Source organism: Mustelus asterias, unplaced genomic scaffold (genome assembly GCF_964213995.1).
Source record: "Mustelus asterias unplaced genomic scaffold, sMusAst1.hap1.1 HAP1_SCAFFOLD_44, whole genome shotgun sequence".
NCBI lineage: Eukaryota > Metazoa > Chordata > Chondrichthyes > Carcharhiniformes > Triakidae > Mustelus > Mustelus asterias.
In genome coordinates, this window is record NW_027590121.1 from 2477170 (window position 1) to 2489165 (window position 11996).

The window sequence follows — 11996 nt, forward strand, 5'->3', positions numbered from 1 at the left end:
TGTACAAAGAAAACCCCAAGGATGGTAGACGAGGGGGTCTGGAAAACATCATGATGGGGGCACCTATCTGTCCATGAGATTATCACAAAGCCCCATAATGCCCAGATACTAATTTTATTGAACCTATAATGTATGTAATCGATCACCATTCTGATTGGATTGTGTCCAGCCGGGATGGGCTGAGTAACTGGATAAGAATTGATGATATTCTTTATTGGGTGGAGTTGCACATGGTCAGCCCCTGTGGCTTCTCCCCGCTGGCGTAACTCAATAAACTGTTTGTCGATTGAATCAGGTTTGAGTGTTGAATGATTCTTCTGAGTTCATTCCCCACAACACACTGGGTACATTACCACTTCATCCTCGGGAGTGGCCTGATAGGCCGTGGTCCAGACTACATGGGGACTTTGGGGGGCCTTTCATGAATCACATGTTTTTGCTTGTTGTAGATGCACATTCAAAATGCTTGGAAGCACAGATCATGAGTAATATTCCAGGGCAATTAGGACTAGCTTAGTGGTAAAAACTGGGCAGCATGGACAAGTTGGGCCGAAAGGCCTGTTTCCATGCTGTAAACCTCTACGACTCTAACTACCTTTTTTGTGGCCTGAAGTTCCCACAATTGGAAAGCAGCCAGATTAGTTAAATAGACAGCATTAATTGTGAGACAATTAAATAATAAATGATTCATTAATACATATGTTATAAAGGCTGGAAATATAAATTTGAACACAGGTTTATAACTTTTAGAATTATAAACACTTTAAGAATGGTTAAAATGCTGTGGGAATTATAAGATGTTCCCTTCCCATGCTGACAGAATAAAGAAAGATGAAAGGACTTGTTAACCTTGACTGGAGGGAATGAATCGGCTCCTGTTCAAGATGTCTCAACATTGAATGACTGATGTGAACCAATTATCAGTCAACACTTGGGCTACCCCAAGCTAAGAGATATCGTTTGAGAGAAAGGTATGTCTTAAAATTAAGACAATATGTGCAATTAGCTAAAAACCAAATCAATTTCATTATTGACAAGTTATAGACCAATTGGCTAATTCCTAACAATTAGCTGAGGATGGCTTTCTACATTTTGAAAGTATAAAAAAGGGGATTCGAGAAACCAATCTGGTAGAAGTTTTTAAAAGTTAACTTTTTTTATAGTTTGTTTATTAGTGTCACACATAGACTTACATTAACATTGCAATGAAGTTACTCTGATAATCCCCCAGTCGCCACACTCTGGTGCCTGTTTGGGTAGACTGAGGAAGAATTTAGCATGGCCAATGTACCCAACCAGCACGTCTTTCGGACTGTGGGAGGAAACCGGAGCACCCAGAGGAAACCTGCACAGACACGGGGAGAATGGGCGAACTCCGCACAGCCAGTGACCCAAGCCGGGACTCGAACCCTCTGCTGTGAGGCAGCAGTGCCTCACACTGTGCCCTACAGAGAGACGTTGAGAGCTGTTAGTTTTACAAGTTATCCACGTTTTCAGAGCCATCACTTCATGTCCTGGTTTGAGAAGGATGGAGAAGTTGAAGTTAAGCTCTCCTCCTTTTGCTGTTGATCGATACTTTGCTTTTTTATCTTTCTGACTCGTTACATTTTTAATGGTTAATAAACTTTCTGAATTCACCATTTAAAGTGTTCTTTCTTGCCATATGATTAAGTCACTGGAACCTGGTGTGATTTACGATTGGGGAGGTTATTGTAAACAAGAGAACCCCCATAAATCTTAGTTCAAATAAATCAAAGCTCTGACAAATGGAATGTTATCCTTTATTCTGAGAGAAATTGAACATAGAAGTAAAGATGTTATGCTTCAGTTGTGCAGGGCGTTGCTGAGATTGCACCTTGAACACAGGGTACAATTTTGTCTCCTATTAAACAAAGGATATAAATGCATTGGAAGCAGTTCAGAGGAGGTTCACAAGATTGATTCCCAATCCAGTAGTGTGAAACATTAACACTGTTTCTCTCTCCACAGATGCTGCAAGACGTGTTGTGTTTTTCCAGCTCTTTCTGTATTTATTTTAAATCTACCTGTAGTGGTAGGAAAAACACTATTTACTATCCAGGATAAAATAAATGTCCTTCATCAGCTTTTGTGGATCATTTCAGTGGCAATGTGCTCTCCCAGGCTCAAAGAGCATCAGCGAACTAGAAGCAAAGTCGTGAGACCGGCCAGTCCAGCAGAAAGAAACCCTCCGACCCTCCCACTTCACCAACTGTCAGAATGAACATGGTTCAGTCCTGGATGTGATTAACAGCAGCAATAAAACAGAATCCAACCCCTGTCATCACTTGTGAACTCGCTGGTGTCTCAGCAGGCTGGATGACTGAGTGAATCCTTTCCCACACGCCCAACAGGTGCATGGTTTCTCCCCAGTGTGAACTCGCTGGTGTTCCTGCAGGTTTGATAACCGACTGAATCCCTTCCCGCACTTGGAGCAGGTGACAGGCTTCTCCCCGGTGTGAACCCGCTGGTGATCCTGCAGGGTGGACGAATGTGTGAATCCCTTCCCACACACACAGCAAGTGTACGGTTTCTCCCCAGTGTGAACTCGCTTGTGTCTCAGCAGGTTGCTTGACTGAGTGAAACACTTCCTACACTCAAGGCAGGTGAATGGTCTCTCCCCGGTGTGGCTGCGTCGATGGGTTTCCAGCTCAGATGGGCACTGACATGCCTTCCCACAGTCCCCACATTTCCACGGTTTCTCCATGGTGCAGGTGTCTTTGTCACCCTCCTGGTTAAACAGTCAATTAAATCTCACACAGAACACGGGTACAGTCTCTCCCCGCTGTGAATACTGCGATGTATTTTCAGGCTGTGTAACTGGTTAAAGCTCTTTCCACACTCAGTGCACTGGAACACTCTCACTCAGGTGTGTCTGTGTCTTGGTGTATTTCCAGTCACATTTATGTTATAAAAAATTCTGACGCAGACAGAACATTAAAAGATTTCTCCTTCAAGATTGAAAGGCCAATGATATTCGGGTCCCAATCAATCAAATGTCTGTCAGATGTTGATGTGACGTTTGATTCGAGATTTCTGTCTGTAAATCCCCACCTTCTGATATCCTGCAAAAGGAGATTACAAAATTCATCAGTGTCAGTACAGGACAGAAATTCAGAACAGTCAATTCTAGTTTCTATGGAACATTCTTTCCTCTCTCATTCCCCAAACGCAGTAAATCTCCATCCCACACACTCTCCCTCAATTCTCACTCTGCTGTATCTAATATTCACCCTCCCAATTCTCCTGAAGGTGCTGATTGAGGCTGATTGACAGATCCATGCTCACGGCTTCCTGTCCTGGACACAGGGAGCTGAAAATCTCCATGCAGGCTGCCAGACAGATGTCTATAATACTGGATAAAAGTGTAACATACAGGACATTACTTGAGTAGTGGTAGAGCAGGGATTTGAGGAAGATTTATATTTAGGTAGGGAGAGCACATGATCTAGAACTCGCTGCCTATGAGGATGGTGGAACAGAAGATTCAATCATTTCAAAATGAAATTGGATGGGTACTTGAAGGAAATAAAACTTGCAGAGGAATGTTGATAGAGAGAAAGAACAGGATTCTACAGAGAATCAATCTGCAGTCCATAAGATGACATGGAGATGTCGGCGTTGGACTGGGGTGGGCACACAACACCAGGTTCATCAGGTGAGTGGCCATTCACCTGATGAAGGAGCAGTGCTCCGAAAGCTCGTGCGATCAAATAAACCTGTTGGACTTTAACCTGGTATTGTGAGACTTCTTACTGTTTATAAGATGTACAGGTTAGGTTGATTGGCCATGCTCAATTGCCACTTAGTGTCCCAGGATGTGTGGGTTGGGGGGGCAATGCTCGGGGGGGGGGCAATGCTCGGGGGGGGGCAATGCCCGGGGGGGGCAAAGCCCGGGGGGGGCAAAGCCCGGGGGGGGGGGGCAAAGCCCGGGGGGGGGCAAAGCCCGGGGGGGGGGGCAAAGCCCGGGGGGGGGGGGGGGAAGCCCAGGGGGGGGGGCAAAGCCCAGGGGGGGGGGGGGGAGGGACAGAGAGATAGTAAAAGTTTTTACAAATATATAAAAAGGAAAAGAGTAGCTAAAGTAAATGTTGGACCCTTAGTAGATGAGAAGGGGGATTTAATAATGGGAAACGAGGAAATGGCTGAGGCCTTAAACAAGTTTTTTGTATCAGTCTTCACGGTAGAGGACACAAATAGCTTACCGAAAATTGACGGTCATGGGACTGTAGGGGATGAGGTCCTTAAAATGATTACTATTACTAAAGAGGTAGTGCTTGGGAGGCTAATGGGACTAAAGGTAGACAAGTCCCCGGGCCCGGATGGAATGCATCCCAGGGGACTGAAAGAAATGGCAGAAGTAATAGAGGATGCGTTGGTTGTAATTTATCAAAATACGCTGGACTCTGGGGAAGTGCCGGCTGATTGGAAAACAGCTAATGTGACGCCACTGTTTAAAAAAGGAGGTAGACAAAAGGCGGGTAACTACAGGCCGGTTAGCTTAACGTCCGTAGTTGGGAAATTGCTGGAATTCATCATTAAGGAAGAAATAGCAGGACACCTGGAAAAAAATGGTTTGATCAAGCAGACGCAGCATGGATTCATGAAGGGAAAGTCGTGTTTGACAAATTTACTGGATTTTTATGTTGATGTAACGAGTGCGGTTGACAGAGGGGAACCAGTGGATGTGGTGTTTTTGGATTTCCAGAAGGCGTTCGATAAGGTGCCTCACAAAAGGTTGCTGCAGAAAATCAGGGTGCACGGAGTTAGGGGTAAAGTGTTAGCGTGGATTGGGGATTGGCTATCTAACAGGAAGCAGAGAGTTGGAATAAATGGGTGCTTTTCTGGTTGGCAGTTGGTGACTAGTGGCGTGCCACAGGGATTGGTGCTGGGGCCTCAAGTATTTACCATATGCATAGACGATCTGGAGGAGGGGACCGAGTGTTGGGTAACAAAGTTTGCGGATGACACAAAGATGAGTGGGAAAGTGAATTGCGTGGAGGATGCGGTAAGTCTGCAGAGAGATTTGGATAGGCTAAGTGAGTGGGCGAGGATCTGGCAGATGGAGTATAGCGTTGGTAAGTGTGAGCTTATCCACTTTGGAAGGAATAATAGTAAAATGGAAGCTGCAATGCTGCCCCCTGTTGTTCACTTCTCCCAGTCTCAGCATTGCAGAGTGTTTAAACAAGAATGGCACATTCAGCACCATGGAATGAGAACATTCGGACTAACTCTTCGTTATACAATTGTTCTGTTTGTATTAACAGTTCACAATCCAGGTCACAGATCTGATTCAGTGAGAGGAGGTGAGAGTGCCTTTGCAGGTTTTTGTACGGGCTCACTGCGCCTCTGTAGCAGTGTGGGGCTCAGCGCACAGTGATACACGGCAGAGTCAGAGACATGGACCCCAGTGATATTTAAAGGAACTGTTTTCTTGTCCTTGTCCAAATCAGCAGAAAACCGGTCAGGGAAATCTGGAGACTTTTCTCCGCCCCCCGTGCTATATTTCTGCAGTAAATATCTCGGAGCTTCCCCGGGATACTGGATGTACCAGAAGAGATTTGGAAAAGCATCCGTTGTTGTGTAATTACAATTCACTATTACGTTCAATCCTTCCTGAACCGTTAATTCAGCCGGGTCCTGGGAAACTGAATCTTGGCCATTGATTCCTGCAACAAAATGTAGAATGTGTGAGAAATCTGTGAACAAATATAACCCATGAAACACACACTGAGGATCTGAGCTCAGACTCACCGGGCAGCGTGGTCATTGTTATCAGTAAAGCACACAGGAGATACGTGGTTCCTGATTGGACAGTAAGCAGCGACAATGTTTACAATAAGTTGCTGCCTCTAGTCTTATATCACAGAATGAACTCAGATCAGAGGCAGCTTCAAGTATTCAGAAACAGGGAGGCGTTTCTCAGTGCTGCGATTGGCTCATCTCCCTGAGCTGACGTCAGCTGCGAATCATAAAATCCCTGCAGTGCAGAAGGAGGCCATTCGCCCCATCGAGTCTATACCGGTCACAATACCACCCAGGCTCCACTCCCGCAACTCCATGTATTTACCCTGCGTATCCCCTGACGCTCGGGTCAATTTAGCATGGCCAATCAACCTAACCTGCACATCTTTGGACTGTGGGAGGAAACAGGAGAACCCGAAGGGGACCCACGTAGACACTGGGAGAACATGCAAACTCAGACAGAAAGTGATCCGAAGCCGGAATTGAACCCGGGTCCCTGACACTGTGAGACAGCAGCGCTGACCATTGTGGCATCATGCCGCCCCGTAACCAGTGAACCAATCACTGTTAGTTAATGATTTAATATAGCTGGCACTTTCCAATCACATTCCTTCCCTGGCCGTAAACTTATTTCTAAAGTCTTTGCTCTCTCTCTGCTCTCTCCCACATCATCACTTATTCTGTCTCATTAACTGGTTAACTCGCTTTCCTCAGAACTCAGTCCATCAATCTTTCTTAAGGCAGATCCTTTTTTCTAATTTAATCATTTATGGGTGACACGGTGGCGCAGTGGTTCGCATTGTTGCCTCACAGCCCCAGGGACACGGGTTCGATTCCAGCCTCGGGTCACTGTCTCTGTGGAGTTTGCACTTTCTCACCGTGTCTGCGTGGGTTTCCTCAGGTGCTCCAGTTTCCCTCCACATTCCTAAACTGTGCAGGTTTGCTGGATTGGCCACGCAAAATTACCCTAAGTGTCAGGGGATAGCAGGGTAAATATGTGGGTTACGGGGATAGGGCCTGGGTGGGATTGTTGTCGGGACAGGCTCCATCCTGCATTGTCGGGATTCAATGATTCAGCAGCCTAACGTACAGGGATTAATGAGTAGCATCCAGGACTCAACATAATTAATAGTTAGTGCTGTAAGTATACCGGGGATAAGTAGTCACTCAACTCTGCACCAGGAAATATTTCACGGACTCATAACATAGAAACTAGAAGCAGGAGCCTTCTCCGCCATTCATCGTAATCATAGCTGATCATGGAATTCAATATCCTGATCCTCCTTCCCCCTCGACCCCTTTAGCCCCAAGAGCTATATCAAATTTCTTCTTGAAATCAGACAACGTTTTGGCCTCAACTACATTCGGTGGTATTGAATTCCATACATTCAACACTCTCTGGATGAAGGAATTTCCCTTCACCTCAGTTTTTCCCTTATCTTCAAAAGATGACCCATGGTTCTGGATTCCACCATTGGGAACAGTCTTCTGGATCTACCCTGTCGAACCCTGTTAGAATTTTATAAGTTTCTATGAGACCCCCTCTCACTATTCGAAACCGCAGTGAATATAATCCTAACGGATTTAATCTCTCCTCATATGACAGAGCTGCCATCCCAGGAATCAGCATAGTAAATCTTCACTGTACCCCTCTATTCCCCAAATAGAAAAGCTCTGATTTCAATCAGTTATTATTTCTGCTCCACGGACTTGAAAATGGAACAATTCTGAAGCTGCATTTGATAATAGATCACTTTTAAAATGTGTCGCCGGGCAGATAGGCACCGAATCCAGAATTTTTCTAAGTACAGATTAAGGAAGTTATTCACCCGGGGTAATCTGCAGATTTTGTGCGGATGGGATCGGAGAATGGTTGGATTTGATCCGGGAATAATAGGATGGCAAATGTGACATTTCACAACACTGACAATGGCTGAGCTCAGTGGGGGAATATTATTCAGCTGGGGCTGTATTGTGGCCTTCATTTCCTGCGCATTTTCGTTGAGATCCGACTCTTTTTCTCTGACCCTGAAACGTCTGCGTCACTTTTTGTATGAGGCCCGCGGGAGCCTCATTCACTGTGGGTCTCAGTGGGAATCAAATTGTTGTCTAATTGTCCCAGCAGATAACAGGTTCCTTTGAACTCTCCAGCTGCTACTTTAATGCAGACTTTAACCAATTTATTTTGAGCTGGTTTCTGTTCAATAAACTGGCACTGACACACAAACACATTAAAATATTTTAGACTTTTCTGCATTTTCAGTCTGGAAATCTAATCCTGCCATTTCACTCTCAGTCAGGAACAGATCCCAGTTTTGCACCAATCTCTGATTTAGCAGCATGCTTCCAGCATTCACTGTTGTTCTTCCTGACTCTAAACACAGTTGTAAAGGAACTTCTGTTCCTGGTCTAGGAGCGCTGAAACATAGAAGGGAGTGACTGAGATTCTTGCACATCTCAGGATTAAACCACACGGGTACTTTGCTGTCGTGAAGAGAGACGAGGAAGAGCAAAGTGCTGTTTGTCCCTCTGTGACCCTGAAGGACTGCGTCCTGTTTGCCATATGATCCACCCCCGATTGTCTTTTCTGAGCTCCAGCCTGGTGATGTTAAACAGTCAGGTGGGAAAGACAAAAATCTACAACAATTTTAAAAAACAAAGCTGGTCTATTTCATATTTATTCAGAATATTAAACCTCAACGGATGAAGACTGTCAGAGTGAACACGATTCAGTCCTGGATATGATTAACAGCATCATTAAGAGTAGAATCCAAACCTTGCAGTCGTTTGTGAACTCGCTGGTGTGTTAGCAGGTGGGATGACTGAATAAATCCCTTTCCACAGACATTACAGGTGAACGGCCTCTCCCCAGTGTGAACTCGCTGGTGTTTCAGAAGATAAGATAAATGAGAAAATCCCTTCCCACAGACAGAGCAGGTAAGTGGCCTCTCCGCACTGTGAACTTTCTGGTGTGTCAGCAGGTTGGATGACTGACTGAATCCCTTCCCACACACAGAGCAGGTGAACGGCCTCTCCCCAGTGTGAACTCGCTGGTGATTCAATAAGTTGGATGAACGAGTGAATCCCTTCCCACAGTCTGAGCAGGTGAAGGGCCTCTCCCCAGTGTGAATTCTCTGGTGGTTCAATAGGGCAGATGGACGGCTGAATCCCTTCCCACACACACAGCAGGTGAATGGCCTCTCCCCAGTGTGAGCATATTGGTGCGTTAGCAGATCCTTTTTATTTTTAAAGCTCTTCGCACAGTGGGAACAATTAAAAAGTTTGTTATCAGAGTGAACAAGTTGATGTGTCTGCAAGTGGGATGACTGAATGAATCCTTTCCCACACACAGAGCAGGTGAACGGTCTCTCCCCAGTGTGAATTCGTTGGTGTGTCAGCAGATCCTTTTTGCATTTAAAACTCTTCTCACAGTCAGAACATGTAAACATTCTCTCATCAGTGTGAACAAGTTGGTGTGTCACAATGTGGGATGAGCGAGTGAATCCCTTCCCACACACAGGGCAGGTGAACGGCCTCTCCCCAGTGTGAACCCGTTGGTGAGTCAGAAGGTTGTATGAATGGGTGAATCCCTTCCCACAGACGGAGCAGGTGAACGGTCTCTCCCCAGTGTGACTGCGCCGATGAACTTCCAGTTGTGATGGGAAACCGAATCCCTTCCCACAATCCACACATTTCCACGGTTTCTCCATGGTGCGGGTGTCCTTGTGTTTCTCCAGGTTGGATGATCAGTTCAAGCCTCATCCACACACACAACATACACGTAGTTTCACCCTGCTGTGAACTGTGATGTTTTTTCAGGCTGTGTAACTGGTTAAAGCTCTTTCCACATTCAGTTCACTGGAACACTCTCACTCGGGTGTGTGTTTGTCTCGATGCTTTTCCAGTCACAGTGATGTTTAATTTCTTTGCCCACAGGCAGAACAGACAAATATTTCTCTTTCTATATTCAAAGACCAATGATATTCAGCTCCGAAGGAACTGAATGACTTTGTCAGATGTGATGTCCGGTTTGAATTTTCTGTCTGCCAATCTTTCACTTCCAATATCCTGTAAAAACAGTTTAGAAAAGTCATCACTGTCAGAACACGATACAAACTCTGAACAGACAATTCTAGTTCGTCTGGAACATTTTTTCCTCTCTTGTTCCCCCAAATCTGTAAATCTCCGTCCCACACACTCTCCCTCTTCCCTGGGCTGAAATCCAAACCCATCTCTACCATTTCTTTCCTCCACTCCCAGTTTTCTCCCTCCCTCTCCTCTGTCTGGGTTCAGTTCTCCAGCTCCTGTCTGCAGACTGACAATAAAACCAATGGGTCTTATTGGGGATGTTGGGGCCTCCAGCGGGTGTTTGTGAATCCTTCCCGCCCAACTCCCAGGGTTTCCTTCCTTCCCAGAGATCAGAGTCCTCATTGATTTGAGGCCAAAGTGTAACCTCTTATTTATTGTCCCCCTCCCCCATCCTCTGATGTGAACCATCCTCCAGTGGCTGAGCCAGGATGGGGCCGTTAACCTGGGCCTGTTCCCGGGAGGGAGGGAGGGAGAAGCCCCGCAGCTGCAAACCAGGGAGCTGACAATGATTCTGAAGGGTTTGCGGATCCACAAAGTGTTTCCAAATCCTCGCAGCCACCGCCTAACGCTGACTCCGCTTCTCCGGGACAAACAAGCGCCAAGGACAGCAATGACACTGCGCATGCTCCACATCACAATGCCCGGGAGCTGATTGATGCCAGCTCCGGACCAATAGGAAGAGGGGGCGGGGCTGGAGGACCGAGCGGGAGCGGCTGGTCCTCCAACCAATCGGAGTGAATGAGGGGCGGGACCTGAAGATGCGCAGTGCGGGTAATGGCGGCGGCGGATGGACGGTTTCAACTTGGAAGCGAGATCAATACAAGGTAGAGGGCGGCGCGCGGGGAATGATAAATGTGGCGGGTGGGTGGCCTTCAAAAAGAATACGGCCCGGCCGTCCATCTTAGAGGCCGCGACAATGGCTGAGGGGCCGACAACCCCAGCCATTGCCTTGACACAGGCCTCGATGGACATGTCGGGGTGGGCGTAGCACTTAACCCCGAGCTGCCGCGTGAGCAACGAAAAAGGTGGCAGGGCCTTGGGAGCGGCGGGGGCTCTGGTAGCTGCCACGCCCGCATAGGTGGGCCGAGAAGGCTCTGCCACGGCAGGGCGTGTAAGAGGAGGGAAAAATAAGGGAGGGTAGGGTAGGTGGATGGGGATCTAGGTGCTCTCTCCCCGGAGCGAGAGAGGAGGTCGGAGGAGCAGGAGGGAGGACGAGGGACAAGGCACGGAGGGGGGCCGGTGCCCCAGTCAGGGGGAAAGAGGGGAGGGGGTGCCGGTGTTGGGGGCGCCGGTGTTGGGGGCAGCAGCAGTGGGTGGGGGACTTTACTCCTCCAGCCCTTTTGGGCGCAAACAGTTCAAGTCCGGGGTGTCTTCACCCCCCCCCCCCCCAGATGGAAAAAACAGTCTGAATTTACTTCACCCCCCCATCCCTTTCAGGTACCGACCTTCTGATGATGAGGGCACCAGCCCAACCACTCAGTCCCTCGATGTTGAAACGTGCAGTCCTCCCTCCCATAGATGGAAAGAAAAAAGAAAGAAAGTCACTCCGTGTCCTCTCTCCCTCCAGGGAGAGAGCACCCTCCAGTGGGCGGACGGACGGAAGACAGGCAGGCAGGCCAGACGGCAGGCAGGCCAGACGACAGGCAGGCAGGCAGGCCGGACAGCAGGCAGGCAGGCAACAGCTCACCTTCCTCCCCCTTCCCACTTTGATGCTGGAATTAACAAATTAACATTCCTGCCCGGTTCTGACCCGGGGACCTTTCGCGTGTCAGGCAAACGTGACAACCACTTCACTACAGAAACAACCTCTCTGATGTTGGAGACAGGAGGAAGTTTCAGTCTGTCTGAAGCTCAATCTTCATTCACGCAAAGCCCGCGCTCTGATCAGCTGGAGGACCAGAGTCCTTCCGGTCCTTCAACTCTTCCTATTAATCAACACCTCAGAAGGTCAGGGGGCAGGATCTGCCCTGCAATTCGCAGCTTCCCCCTCCCTTGGACATGCGCAGTCCCGGGCCGGGGGGAGGGGGAGATCACCGAGCAGCTTCTCGCTCTGGCCGGAGCCGCCAGCCGGTTGCCTGGAAACCTTGGCTCGATGTGGTGTAGGGGGAGGGGAACTATGGGTGGGGGCGGGGCTCCCGGGTCCGCGC

General features: G+C 47.8%; 2 protein-coding genes across 7 annotated transcripts in view; one reads left to right on the plus strand and one right to left on the minus strand.

The window, feature by feature from the left end:
• The window catches only part of LOC144482996 (uncharacterized), a 191368-nt gene that overhangs the window by 121447 nt on the left and 57925 nt on the right, over positions 1–11996 (plus strand). The window lies entirely within an intron of this gene.
• On the minus strand, positions 1769–11455 carry LOC144483020 (uncharacterized). 6 transcript variants are annotated; one of them, XM_078201847.1, is made up of 4 exons: positions 11295–11452; positions 8537–9828; positions 5567–5684; positions 1769–3083 (listed from the first exon to the last, which is right to left on the minus strand). In XM_078201847.1, the coding sequence occupies exons 2-4, from the start codon at positions 9468–9470 to the stop codon at positions 3011–3013; spliced, it is 1125 nt and encodes a 374-aa protein (XP_078057973.1). In that variant the 5' UTR covers positions 9471–9828; positions 11295–11452; the 3' UTR covers positions 1769–3010. The 6 variants fall into 6 exon arrangements, 5 of the variants coding, with proteins under 5 accessions (XP_078057973.1, XP_078057974.1, XP_078057975.1 ...); XM_078201848.1 differs by having other exon boundaries at positions 5607–5684; positions 11295–11417; XM_078201849.1 differs by lacking the exon at positions 5567–5684 and having other exon boundaries at positions 2958–3083; positions 11295–11417.

Excerpts from the sequence above, each read along its gene's own strand:
- LOC144483020 (XM_078201845.1), bottom strand. The coding sequence starts at position 9,470 with ATGGAGAAACCGTGGAAATGTGTGGATTGTGGGAAGGGATTCGGTTTC. Across the intron at positions 5,685-8,536 it reads AGTTCACAAACGACTGCAAG|GAATCAATGGCCAAGATTCA; the intron begins GTTTGGATTCTA and ends ATTTTGTTGCAG.